The 12,112-nt window shown below is 36.1% G+C and overlaps 1 protein-coding gene across 1 annotated transcript in view; it reads left to right on the forward strand.

Annotated features, from left to right (window-relative positions):
• SPEF2 (sperm flagellar 2) overlaps window positions 1-848 on the forward strand; it is a 59,641-nt gene extending 58,793 nt beyond the window's left edge. Inside the window, 4 exon segments of the mRNA XM_051642753.1 lie at window positions 87-295; window positions 405-528; window positions 613-742; window positions 745-848. Coding sequence (XP_051498713.1) covers window positions 87-295; window positions 405-528; window positions 613-742; window positions 745-783 — 502 coding nt within the window. The 3' untranslated portion in view covers window positions 784-848.
• Window positions 849-12,112: the final 11,264 nt, after the last annotated feature.

The following is a 12,112-nucleotide window of genomic DNA, read 5'->3' on the forward strand; positions in this document are numbered from 1 at the left end:
TGGCATTTCTAGCAGCTGAACCATGATCTCTTAGAATATTGTAAAAGAGTAATTTTGTATATTGTTTTGTATCATGCATCTTTCAGAGCTGGTCCAAAGGAACGCCTGATGGAGACCATTCAGCACTTTCATGGTTACCAGCTTGTTGGAAATGGAAATATTTCAGCCATACGAACCAAACTACTAAGTAATTTGGTGAAGAGGCTACATGATTGTTTTTGTGATGCAAGTCAAGATGTTTTGAGAGCAACTACTATTGGAAGCTTTAAACTATGGCCTGAAAAAATGAAAGAAGGTAGACCAGTGATAGTGGCTATTTGAAGTGCTCTAATTTATTTTATTTATTTATTTATTTGTTTGTTTGTTTGTTTGTTTGTTTATTTATTTATTGGCCTCTATTATAGAATTTGGTGAAAAGGAAGTGTCCATCTTGACTAAACATTATGCAGTCATACTAGAAGCTGCTAGTGTGAAACTAGAAGAAGTAGAAACTGAGTGGAGCATGTTGAAATTAGAGCTTTATAACAGGTAATAAGAAAACTCTGTGTCTGTTGCTTGGCATACTCAAAGGATTATGGAAATGCATTTAATACTTTTTACCATGCTTTTTAGATTTCAGAACATCCAGACCTTGACATGGGATTCAGTGAACTCCAATTATTTGAAAAAGTATCCCAACATTCTGACATTGGTAGATTTGATCTTAACTTTACCGGCAGGCTCAGCTGAAACAGAGCGAGGCTTCAGTCAAATGAAACTCACCATGATGCATTTTCACTCTAAACCAATGTCTGAAAGTGTGACAGATCTTATGATAATTCAGATGAACTCTCCGGATATAAAAAGATTTGACCCTCAGAAGGCTATTCATTTGTGGAATGCTACTTGGAGGAGAAACAGAAGACTGCAGGAAGGTGATGTGATGACAAACAAAAGTCCAGTTTACTCCTCTGAGTTTGATTTGGAGAATCTCAGTGGAACTGACTAGATGAAAATTGTTAGTTTTTCCTCCAGAATCTTCTTGTAACACACATGGACACATGAGAAGAATAGCTTGCAGGGTTAATGAGTGTAAACTTTTTCTTTCTTCATAATTTATTGTAGTGCTAAAATATGTTTTTTCTTCATTTTCACCACTGAATCACCTGTAGATCTTTACATTTGCCTTTCTATATCTGACTTCTATAAAACTGAAGACAATGAACAAAGATAATGGAGTATCTTGTAACTTTGTTGACATGTGGACAGAGCGATGACTCATAACTTCTGATTGTTTATTGCATTTAGCTGCATCACAATACTTTATAATCACTGGAGTTAACTATCATCTTACTATCAGTTTTTAATAGTTCAAGAAGCTCAATTGCTTCTAAGAGTGCTTATATTCCTTTCATAATGTATGGAAAATCAACTCGTTATTTATGACAAGTGGTTTCTTGTCTTCCTATCTGTATGTTTTACTACCTTTTATTCTCTTATGGACAAGGTTTAGCATGACCTTTCACAGATTTTTGTGAGACTTGCCTTCATAAGACTTCCCTACAGACTCAGAACAGATCCATTTTCTTTTGTTGATTATTAATTGTACAGGTTGGTCTTTCCATAGCAAATACTCTTACAGCCAGCCTATAACTAACATACTTTGAAGATTGAACCACTTATTTTCCCTGTAAAAATCTTTGAAAAGGTTGTGATAAGAATTCTGTATCCTGATTTTTAATCTAGAAGCTAAGAGAATTGTTCAGAGAAGTATTTGTTTTGATAGTTTCACAATTCTATGTGTTCAAAATGCAACTTCCTGCTTGATAATTTCCAATCAAGGAACATATCAGCAGAATACATGTTACCTAAACTTACATAATTAATGACCCCTCCTAGTTCTTACTACAGTGATGAACTAGAAATAATTTGTAACAAATGAACGTGAGATCATTCACATTTCAATCAAACCTTTTCCAAATTAAGATCAACTTCCTGCTTTCAATATAAAATGTGTCTAGTAGTTGCAGAAGGTATATTATATACATACACACACACATGCAAAAAGGGTTTTTTTGTGTGTCTTGCATATATATTCATACTACTTCTAGATCTGAACATTATGCCAGAAATAGAGTATGTTTTGAATGCATGCCTCATTAAGGGGTGTTAGGTCACTCAAGTAGAGTTCATCTGTAGTGATCAGAGAGAGATCAGTACTGTGAATTATGTGATTAATTGTAAAAGACTCATCATTGAAATATCTTCATTTGTGATTTTTCAGATAATGAAATTGTTTAGTTATATTTTTTACTGTCACCATTTGACTCAGGATCTCGATCCCCTCCCCCTCCTACCCAGGTAGGGAAAGAGGGAGAGAAAAAGACACTTGGCTGGATTGAAAACTAAACTACACAGCTTTAATTAAACACTAATGATAAAAGAAAATATATACAATTATATACAAATATGTTCAGATATGTGCAAAAGCCTCTCGCCTCCCCCCACCCCCAGCAACTCCTACAGCATCTCCTGAGCTGTGAACAGTCCCGAAAAGTCCTGGAGCTGCTGGAGAGAGCACAGAGTGATGAAGGTCAGGAGAGCTCGAGCCTGGGGGTTGGTGGTGATGGATGGACGGAGTCCTCCCCGGACGCCGGCCATGGACGGAAGAGAAGGGAAGAAGAAGAAAGGAAGAAAGTTGTCTTCTGTGATCTCTGACCTTCCTCTGAGCTTACGTAGATACATGGAATGGAATATCTCTGGCCAGTTTTGCTGTCTGTCTAACTCAGCCTCCTACGGGGGGGGGTCACAGATCTCCCTGTAGTGTCTGAGCCGGCAGAGTGAAGGTGCAACCTTGAAGACCCAGCAGTTAGAAAAACCTTCCATTCTTATTAGTCTTAGTTGGAACCCTCTGCTGCTAGTTTAAAGAAAGCTTGCTGAAGGAAAAATAAATAAATAAATTAGTAAAAGGAAAATTGTCTTCATCCTGGCTCAAACCAGGACATTTACCTAATGAGCAACAGTTATGTATTATACATAGTATCTTACTAGCTATGTGGCACTGCGAAAGCTAAGGATTTTCTCTTATATCCCATAATACCAAGTTTTGCCATTAAACTTTGCAAATAGGAAGATTTTAACTATTATGAGATTTGAAAAAGTTTGAAAATGTGTCCTCAGAATGTCCAAAAACAGAAGACAAAAACAAAATAGAGAAGAAGAGTATATTTAGAATCTATAGCACTCAAATAACTTCCATGATGTATGGGGGCAGCATCACATTTTTAGTACTAGGATTGAAGATAATGGATACACTGCCTGGGGAAAAATACTAGCAAAATCTTAGTATCATAACAAATAGCTAGGAAGGGATATTTAATGAGACAATCTGTATCCAGTACTTGGCCCTTGTCCTTTTTTTTGGTAAGCTTTTAAAATAGTCCGATGTAGAATGTGTGGTTTGTTTTCCTCAGTGCTTTGGTGTTCTTCTGATTGTATGTTTTTTTACTACTATCTGAAATATTTTTTTGCTGCAAATATATTTTATTTCCTGTCATTCTTTCTAACTGCAGCTGAAGAGACAGGATTACCCATAACCACTATGTAAAATTTGGTTTTAACTGGAAAACTATTGCTATGTTTTCTCAGCCTTCACTTCATAGATGAAACTAGAAGAATTCCTGTAACCTTGCCTCTCAGGGCATGTTTTCTAAGCCTGTTATGGTTCTTGCTGCTTTCTTCTGGGCACTCTTTAGTTTTCCATATATCTGTCTAGATTTGCAAGTTCCAAAAGTGTATGCCAGCAGAAACACTGACAGCTGAAAGGAATGCAAGGGTTATTTCCGGCATCTTCCCATGTGCTTTCTGGCAATATTGTGATCTGCCACACTCCCTAGAGTGTTTTCTGCAGAAATTTTACTTTGGCAGTTTTATTGCCATTGTGACATTTATGTAGTTGATTATTTCAGCCCAGTGTGACACTTGACATTTCTTCTTATTGGATAGTGTCCGTTTTATTCTGGAATATATCTCCTATTTATGAAGTTTCACTTTGAATTCTAATCCTGTTCTCCAATGTGCTTGAAGTCCTTTCCTGATTGGTTTTATCTGCAATGTAATTTGTTCAGTCTGTTTCTTCTAAGTACCTTGATTTGTTTCCAGAGAAATGTACTTACTGATTGTGAATGTATCACCAGTTTTAAAATATCTTTTTAAATTCTGATTATTTTTCCAAAATCCCTTATAATTAAAAGTGTTTCTACACATTTACTAAATGTATTTTCTATTCGGTTTCATACATCATTCATGGAGTCATAAAATCATAGAATGGTTAAGGTTGGAAGGGACCTTAAAGATCATCAGGTTCTAACTTCCCTGCCATGAGCAGGGACACCTCACACTAGATCAGGCTGCACAAAGCCTCATCCAACCTGGCCTTGAACACCTTCAGGGAGGGGGTTTTCACAGTCTCCCTGGGCAACCTGTTCCAGTTCCTTCCTCTTCTCATGGTGAAGAATTTCTTCCTGATCTCTAACTTAAATCTACCCTCTCTCAGTTTAAAACCATTACCCCTTGTCCTATCAATATCTTCTCTGATGAAAAGTCCCTCCCCAGCTTTCCTGTAGCCCCTTCAGGTACTGGAAGGTGCTGTAAGGTCTCCCTGGAGCCTTCTCTTTTCTAGGCTGAACAGCCCCAACTCTCTCAGCCTGTACCCACAGCAGAGCTGCTCCAGGCCTTTGATCATCTTTGTGGCCCTTCTCTGGATCCTTTCCAACAGCTCCATGTCCTTCCTGTGCTGAGGGCACCAGAGCTGTACACAGCACCACAGGTGGGGTCTCACCAGAGCAGAGCAGAGGGGCAGAATCACCTCCCTGGCCCTGCTGGCCACACTTCTTTTGATGCAGCCCAGGATGTGTTTGGCTCTCTGGGCTCCAGCACACACTGGTGGCTCAAGTCAAGCTTGTCTTCAACTGCCACCCCCAAGTCCTTCTCCTCAGGACTGCTCTCCAGCCATTCTCCCCTCAGCCTATATTTGTGCCTGGGGTTGCACTGACCCAGGTGCAGGACCCTGCACTTGGCCTTGTTGAACTTCATGAGTTTGGCGTTAGCATTCAACAAAAACCTGTTTGGTTTCTTCTTTTTTGGACCTAACAAAAAGGTTTTGTGAAGAGCATACCTGCTTTGAAACAATTCTTATTAGGTAGACAAAGCCAATCATAGGAGTTGTTTTCCCTTTCTGTCCCAGAGGACATTATTTCCTTTTACTACTTGCAGAGTACCATTTGTAGACACCAGTCTTCTTTTCTCAGCACCATCTGTGTGTCTGTCCACACGTAGTATCTCTCCATGATTATAAAGCAGTTCTGTGACACAGGCAACCCCTGAATTAAACTGATTAATCACCTTTTGTCTTGTAATAGGGTCCGAATTTAGAAAATAGTTCCATGCTCTGTAATATAAAATCTAATACATTCAATCTAGACAAAATATCTAAAAACACACTGAGGAATTATTTCTATATGCATATGAGGGATTTCCTCTTTGTCTCAGACTTCCCTTATTCCATCTATGTATGTCATGAGGAGGAATTAGGTCACACTCCATTTGACATTTTTTGAACTATTATAACTTTCTGAAGACACTTTGGAATTGTCCCATATCAGATGTTGCAGGAGGAGGAAGTAAATTAAAATAAATTACCCTACAACACATAAGCAATGCTATAATTAATAGACAGAAAGTAGCTTAGCTGTGATTGAAGGAGAGTTGTTTCTTCACATTTTTCCACAAAGGAAGAAAAAATGGTAGACACTGCAAATCACTCAGTGTGCTTAAATATTTCACAATAATTCATTTTTGGCATAGGCATACATCAACTTATGTCAAACTTACCTGAAAACTGTTCTAGCATAGTCTACAATCCAATCAAAATTCTATAAATTGTGATTAATGTTTTGGACTCTAGTTCTTTAATACATTTTCAGACATTGTATCTTGATTCAAATTTTTTAATTTCCTTGTTCCTCAGATTTTTCGGTATGTTCCAGAAGTTGTGTAACCTCACAAAAAAAGACAAGAGGATATTAGTATCCTTTTAGACTTTTGTGCAGAAAACTCCCAAAATTCAGTTTCCTTTTAGAAAGCTAGAAACTCATAGAAAGTATAGGAGTAGCGTTTTTTGTTTTCATATGGGGAAATCATAGTAGGAATTGAACAGTTTAATCCGTAAGATAATGTGAGAGAAAGAAGTTAGATTGCCAGAGGACTAGGGATCAGATATGGAAAGATGAATTACCAATAAAACAGGAAAGAGAAATTGTTATAACTGGACTTCTCATGATAAAGAAATACACAGTTTGAGACTGCAAATAAGATATAAAACTCTTCACTTTTATTTTAATATTAAGTTTTCACGAGTCCTTAGTAAACCATAGCCTACTCTACCCATGAACCACTATAAAGTTACCTGGTTTATTCAGTCTTCTGTGAAGTCTCCGGGTAAAAATACTTCAGCGTTGTAGGCTTTATTATGCCATATGGAAATTATCTGATTCTTGTGGCTTAAATTCTAGTCAAAATGCTAGTTTATGGTTACCTTAAAATTATTAAATCAGTGATCCAAAGTGATCAGTAAACAGCCTAATTCACATTATTTTTAAAAGGTGTTCTTTCTCAAGGCAAGTAACTCAAAAGCCTTCAAGAGGTGACATTGGAGCCTGCCAGTATATTTTCCCAGCCTTTGCTTTCATGCTGGAATTTATGTTAGGACATCAGTCTTCAAGTCCAGGTGTTTTCCTCTTCCTTCTTCCTGTCCCAGTAGACTGAAACTTCCCAAATGTATTTTTTTCCTCTTATGTCAAAGCTTATAGATGTATTGGATTTCTCTACTGTATTAAGATGTGCTGAGGGCATTTCCCCTGGTTTTCCTGATTGGAGGCAAACAGATCTACAGAGGTTGCAGACTATTCATTCAAATTGGCAACTTGATTTTGAGTCCTGACATTATTAAATTAATATTAAAATACATTCTTAATATTCCTACCACTTGAATCTTTCTTCATAAACTTTACAAATTTCACTTCACTTTTCTACTTCAAATAAAAAAATTTGTTACCTCTAGAAAATGCACAGCTGTGCTTTTTCAAAAGAGCAGGAAGTTTGGCTGTGAAAAGGAAAAATGTTAAGTAAGTCCTTCCAGTAATCCACTCATTGTGTTCGCTTTTAAAGGTAGTCTGAAAACGTACTGTTTTCATGATACAGAACTGATTATAACCTGAGCTAATCAACTTTGTCTCTAAAAATTTAGATAATTTGAAACTTATTTTGCATTTTTTATCATTACATCAGAGGTTTTGCAGTGATCTTTACTGAGCCAGCAAAGTCCATTTCTGAAATAAAAGTCTGATAAATTTTAGTATAAATAATATTTTGGTTTAATACTGTGCAAGAAGTTTGAAGCTTCTATTTGCTTATAAGCAAATCCGTGCTAGTAAAAAAAACCCCAAAGAAACAATAGGTTTTGTTGCACTTATTTATTTTGATCTCATGGTTTCTTTAACATAAAATTGACAGAGATATTTATAACTCCCAAAAGCCAGCTCTGAGAAGCATGTTAAGCAATTCAGTTTTCTTTCAAGGTTTAACAGACAATGGTCTGTGTTTTCATCCTATTCTCTAACACAGGCTTGCTTTCAAGAATAGAGAGAGATTTATGATTGATTACGATAGAGAACAGTGAAAGAAGAGTTTGGTAGGTGTTAGCATCTGTGTGTGACTGGTATTTGTGAACCCATTAACTGTCAGTGTAGACTGTGGGGATGGATTAATGATCACAAGGCAGACCAGGACAAGTATCAAAAGAATCAAAGTGTATTGGGATATTTGACATTTTAGTATTAGACATACCACAAATAATTTCTTTTAAATTAGGCAATTTTTTTTTGTCTTGGCATTACCACTATTAATAGTTCATAATAACAAAATAAATAATTTTCTGATATGACCATTAAAAAAATACACATTTCCTTTAACAAAAGAAGTCTATTTAAAATAGTAAAAATTTTTTCTTGACTTTCTTTTATTAGGTTTTATAGAAAAGAAAGTATTTGTTGACATTTTTACTGACTTGATTAATTTGAATCTTGGAGCAAATTGCCTTCCTGATGCATGGATGAACTTAAAGCTTCCAGATGTAAGTTAACCCCTATTTTAATTTCAGCTGAAGTATTAGTTAGTGTAGAAGATGCAGGACTGCCCTTACTATGATAAAGTGAGGAGTATAACTATTATAAGGCATTATCAGTTTTTCTTTAAAATTCTTCTGTTTCACAAGAGAAAGATTCTGGAAGCCACTGTGCCAGAAATAAAATGCTTTTGTCAACACTATATTTAGTTCTGCTTTTCAAATTACATCCGTTCCTTAGAAAACATTGAGAAATAAATTCCAGGAGTTAAAATAACCCTGTTTATGTTCTTCATTCCATGATAGGAGCATAAACTTTGGAGCTCTATGGCCTTAAATTTATCTTTCCAAAGTTTACAGTTTTCAGAGCATGCAAAATTACAATTCAGTCTCTCCAAATGCTTCCAACAGGGAATTCTGTGACTAATTTTATTTTCAAATGTTTCTGGCAAGCCTATGGCATGAAAAGGTTTACATGTTTTAGCATATTTTGAGAATTTTTTCTAACAGTAAGCCATCATTCACATTAAGATTATAATTGTATTTTATATGAGGGAAACAGCTTTATTCAAATATGCTTCACACAGCTGAACTGCATAAGTAAACCATTTTGAAGCATCTGAGTGAGGAATTTCCATTCGATTTTAGCAAAAACCAGGCTCAGCTGTCATCATCAGGATATAAAAATCTAGTCTTAGCACAGGAAGTTAATTATACGGGGAACGCTACGAATCAAACATTGTTTATTAATAGACTACATATTCATGTATACCATTTTCTTTGTTCTTAGAGGACTCCTAGTGCTGATAAGAACTATTTTAATAACAGAATTTCCTTTTCTTAAAAGCAGCATTTTGAAATGAGACTTTCAAATTTATAGTGATAGCAAGAAATTACACACAAAAGAAAATGTGTGGAGCATAAACTAAGATCTATTTTTATCCTGCACAAGCTATTCTGAGCTGAACTCACCATTTCATAATTATGTGACTTGATAGAATTTCAAAGACTTTTTCAAATTACAACAAGCTATTTTGTACTTGCCAATGTTAGCGCAGGTGACATCTACAACATTACCAAATTGTCTCACTCTGTGTTTCCCCTATCCTTATTCCTGTAAACACATTGCTTCCTTCTCAAACTCCAGTCTGGATCAAACCAGAGACTTCCCTTGACAAGGAATTCTGAGTGGGGGGCAGAACATAGTGCAGAGACACTTAGCAGGTTCTCTCCACACTGGCAGTGCAGAAACGAGCTGTGCCAATTTTGTTCCCTCTATCAGCTGCTGCCTTTGCAATGCTGTGTCAGCAGGTTTTATGTGTATTCTCCCATTTCTGCCCTGTACCCTGCTCTGCTGTCCACATACAATATCTTCAGTGATGGCAAGACACATGTGGCCATCTGCAAAGCAGCTTTTCTATGACAAATTTTTCTCACTGCAAATTACGCTGGAGCAGAGAAAAGCCACATGGTGGACACCTGTAGAAATAAGCAGAACAGAGAGAGGCACGGGCCCAAGCATCTACTAGAATTTGTATTCATGATGCCATATTGTCAGTTCAATTCTTAGCACTCTCCCAGATGGGGCACAGAATGCACTAAGTACATACTAAGGGCTGTTGTCTCATAGGCAGTTTAGATATAGGCCCCTCTTTAAGGACTCAGAGTATTTATTTAGAGGTGTCACTTGGCCTCAGTGATAGACAGTGGCCTGTGGCCTGTTTTGTTTATTGATACATGTCTTTTATACATCTTTGAAATCTCACTGCAGAACCGTGTTCATCCTAACCAGGAAAAAGACCAAAGGATTCATAGCGTATAGAAGGTGTGTATTTATGGATGCATATCTGACAATGTTATTTTATTTTTTTTCTTAGTTGCAAAATCTGGCAGCTGCATTTACAGTGAGCTTAGACTTTATTGACTGGCGCAGATTCTTGCTTGCAGCAGCTCAGCCTTGGCCAGTGCCATCTGTGACACAGCTTCTCAAAACACTACGGAGCTTCAAGTCTGTTGATGAAGCTGGGTCAGGATTTGTTACACAGGAAAACTATATGCAGGTTATAGTTATTTTCTCTCTTGAATAATATTTGTTTGTTAAACTCTCTGAATTTAATGGTTTATTGTTGGATTTATTCACATTCAGAAACTTGATCTGAACTCCAATTGTTTTGTTTCTTTGAGGGCATTTTCTTGTGAAAATTGTCTTCAGGAAATTGAAGGCATAGTGTCTATGTTTAGTTCCACAAATCAAGCTAATTAAGCTTAATTTTTACTTCAGTATTCTACTTTATCCATGAAGTAATTTCAAGTGAAAATCCTTCTTCTACAGAAACTACTCTGTTTGCACTTTGAATACTATTAACTTGTTTGACAGTGGATAAGACCAAAAATTGGCTCCAAACAGGAAATAGTATTTTAGTTTTGGCCAACCAGCTCTACTTCATTTAAATATTCCTACATTTTTTTTTTCAGTAAGGAATTTTTGCAAATGAAGATTGCTTTTCAGACCTTGAATACACAGAAAATTGTAAAATTCTTTGATCTATTCTTTCCTCTAAAGAAAACTTCTATCTGAACCATTGCATAGTTCAGCAAGGTTTTTCAGGATATGAGTTTCATGGAAAAGTATTATGAAAACATTTTGTTTCTTTTAGTAAAATTCTGCTCATTACATTTACACTTGCTTCTACTTTGGATTTTAATCATACCTAGGATGACTGCTGGTTCACTCTTTAGTGCATACTAGCCATATATAATATATATATATGTATCTATGTATGTTTGTGTATATGTCTACATATATAAGCATATGTGCGTATGTGCACAAAGCACTACAGTTCTGCCAGTCTAGTGATGCTAAAATAATTTTCAAACTTTTAAATAAATAACCTTTACTACAGCTTGATTTCAAATCACCTAGTGTTAGTTTTCTTCAAAACTTAAATAGAGGCTGTGCTGTGCCAGATGCCTATCAGTTTCAGAACTATTTTGATTAACTCAAAAATCCAGCAGTATCTGCCAAACTCTACCTACCCCAGACTTGGAAAGAAACAAATTTTTCAAAGCCAGAAAACCCACAAAAGGTGCAGGTCTATCTGCATATGTTTATCTATCCATGTGGTAATTTTTACTGAAGTGTGAGACTTTAAAAATAAGGTAAGACATGCAGACTGAGAGTGTACATTTTTAAAACAAGATCCCACTTCAAATATTAAATGAGCAATTTATGTACTCACTTCAGGATCACATTCAATCTGTGCTTGTAATTAAGCAATGGTGTATACTCATTTCTTTATAGACCTGTCAGGGTCTTTATAGACCCTGTCATTTCTCCCAAACTTCCAGGAGAGGGATTACTCTGAACCTCATATATTTGCTTAAAGACTAAGGAGGACTAAATAGCTCTTAAACACACAGGTAACTGCACACAGCTGAAGCTCTTTGTTCACAAAAGAGCTGTGCAGGCAGGCACATTACTTAGATGCTCAAGAGACTGTTATGGGAACCTCCAGAGACAAAGCAACTTGGCTCAGTCTGCATTGCTCTGAAGATTTTGCTCTACAACCAATTCACATTGCAAATAAAAGATGTAATGTCTGCCACCCCTATTTCATGTTTCAAAATATGACCAGATCTTTCTTCACTTAAAAAACACAAAAACCCCTCAATATCTGTTGTATATCAGGTCCTACCCTTCATCCCAGTGACAGTACCTTGGTTTGGAATTTTTGCATGTACAATTATGAGAACAAGATTTTTCAGACAGAAGTAAAATGTAGTCCTCTAATTTTAATTGATGAGGAACATCTGAATTGTTTTTTAATTGCACTGTTTTATCCTTTTGGAGCAATTTATAGCAGATTTCATGAGGTCAATAATTATTTTCTTTCTTATTAATTTGTTTAAAAAAAAAAAAAAAATGTTATGTGGAACATGGTGCACTAGAGA

The sequence above is a fragment of the Apus apus genome, chromosome Z (assembly GCF_020740795.1).
Source record: "Apus apus isolate bApuApu2 chromosome Z, bApuApu2.pri.cur, whole genome shotgun sequence".
In the NCBI taxonomy this organism is placed as follows: Eukaryota; Metazoa; Chordata; class Aves; order Apodiformes; family Apodidae; genus Apus; species Apus apus.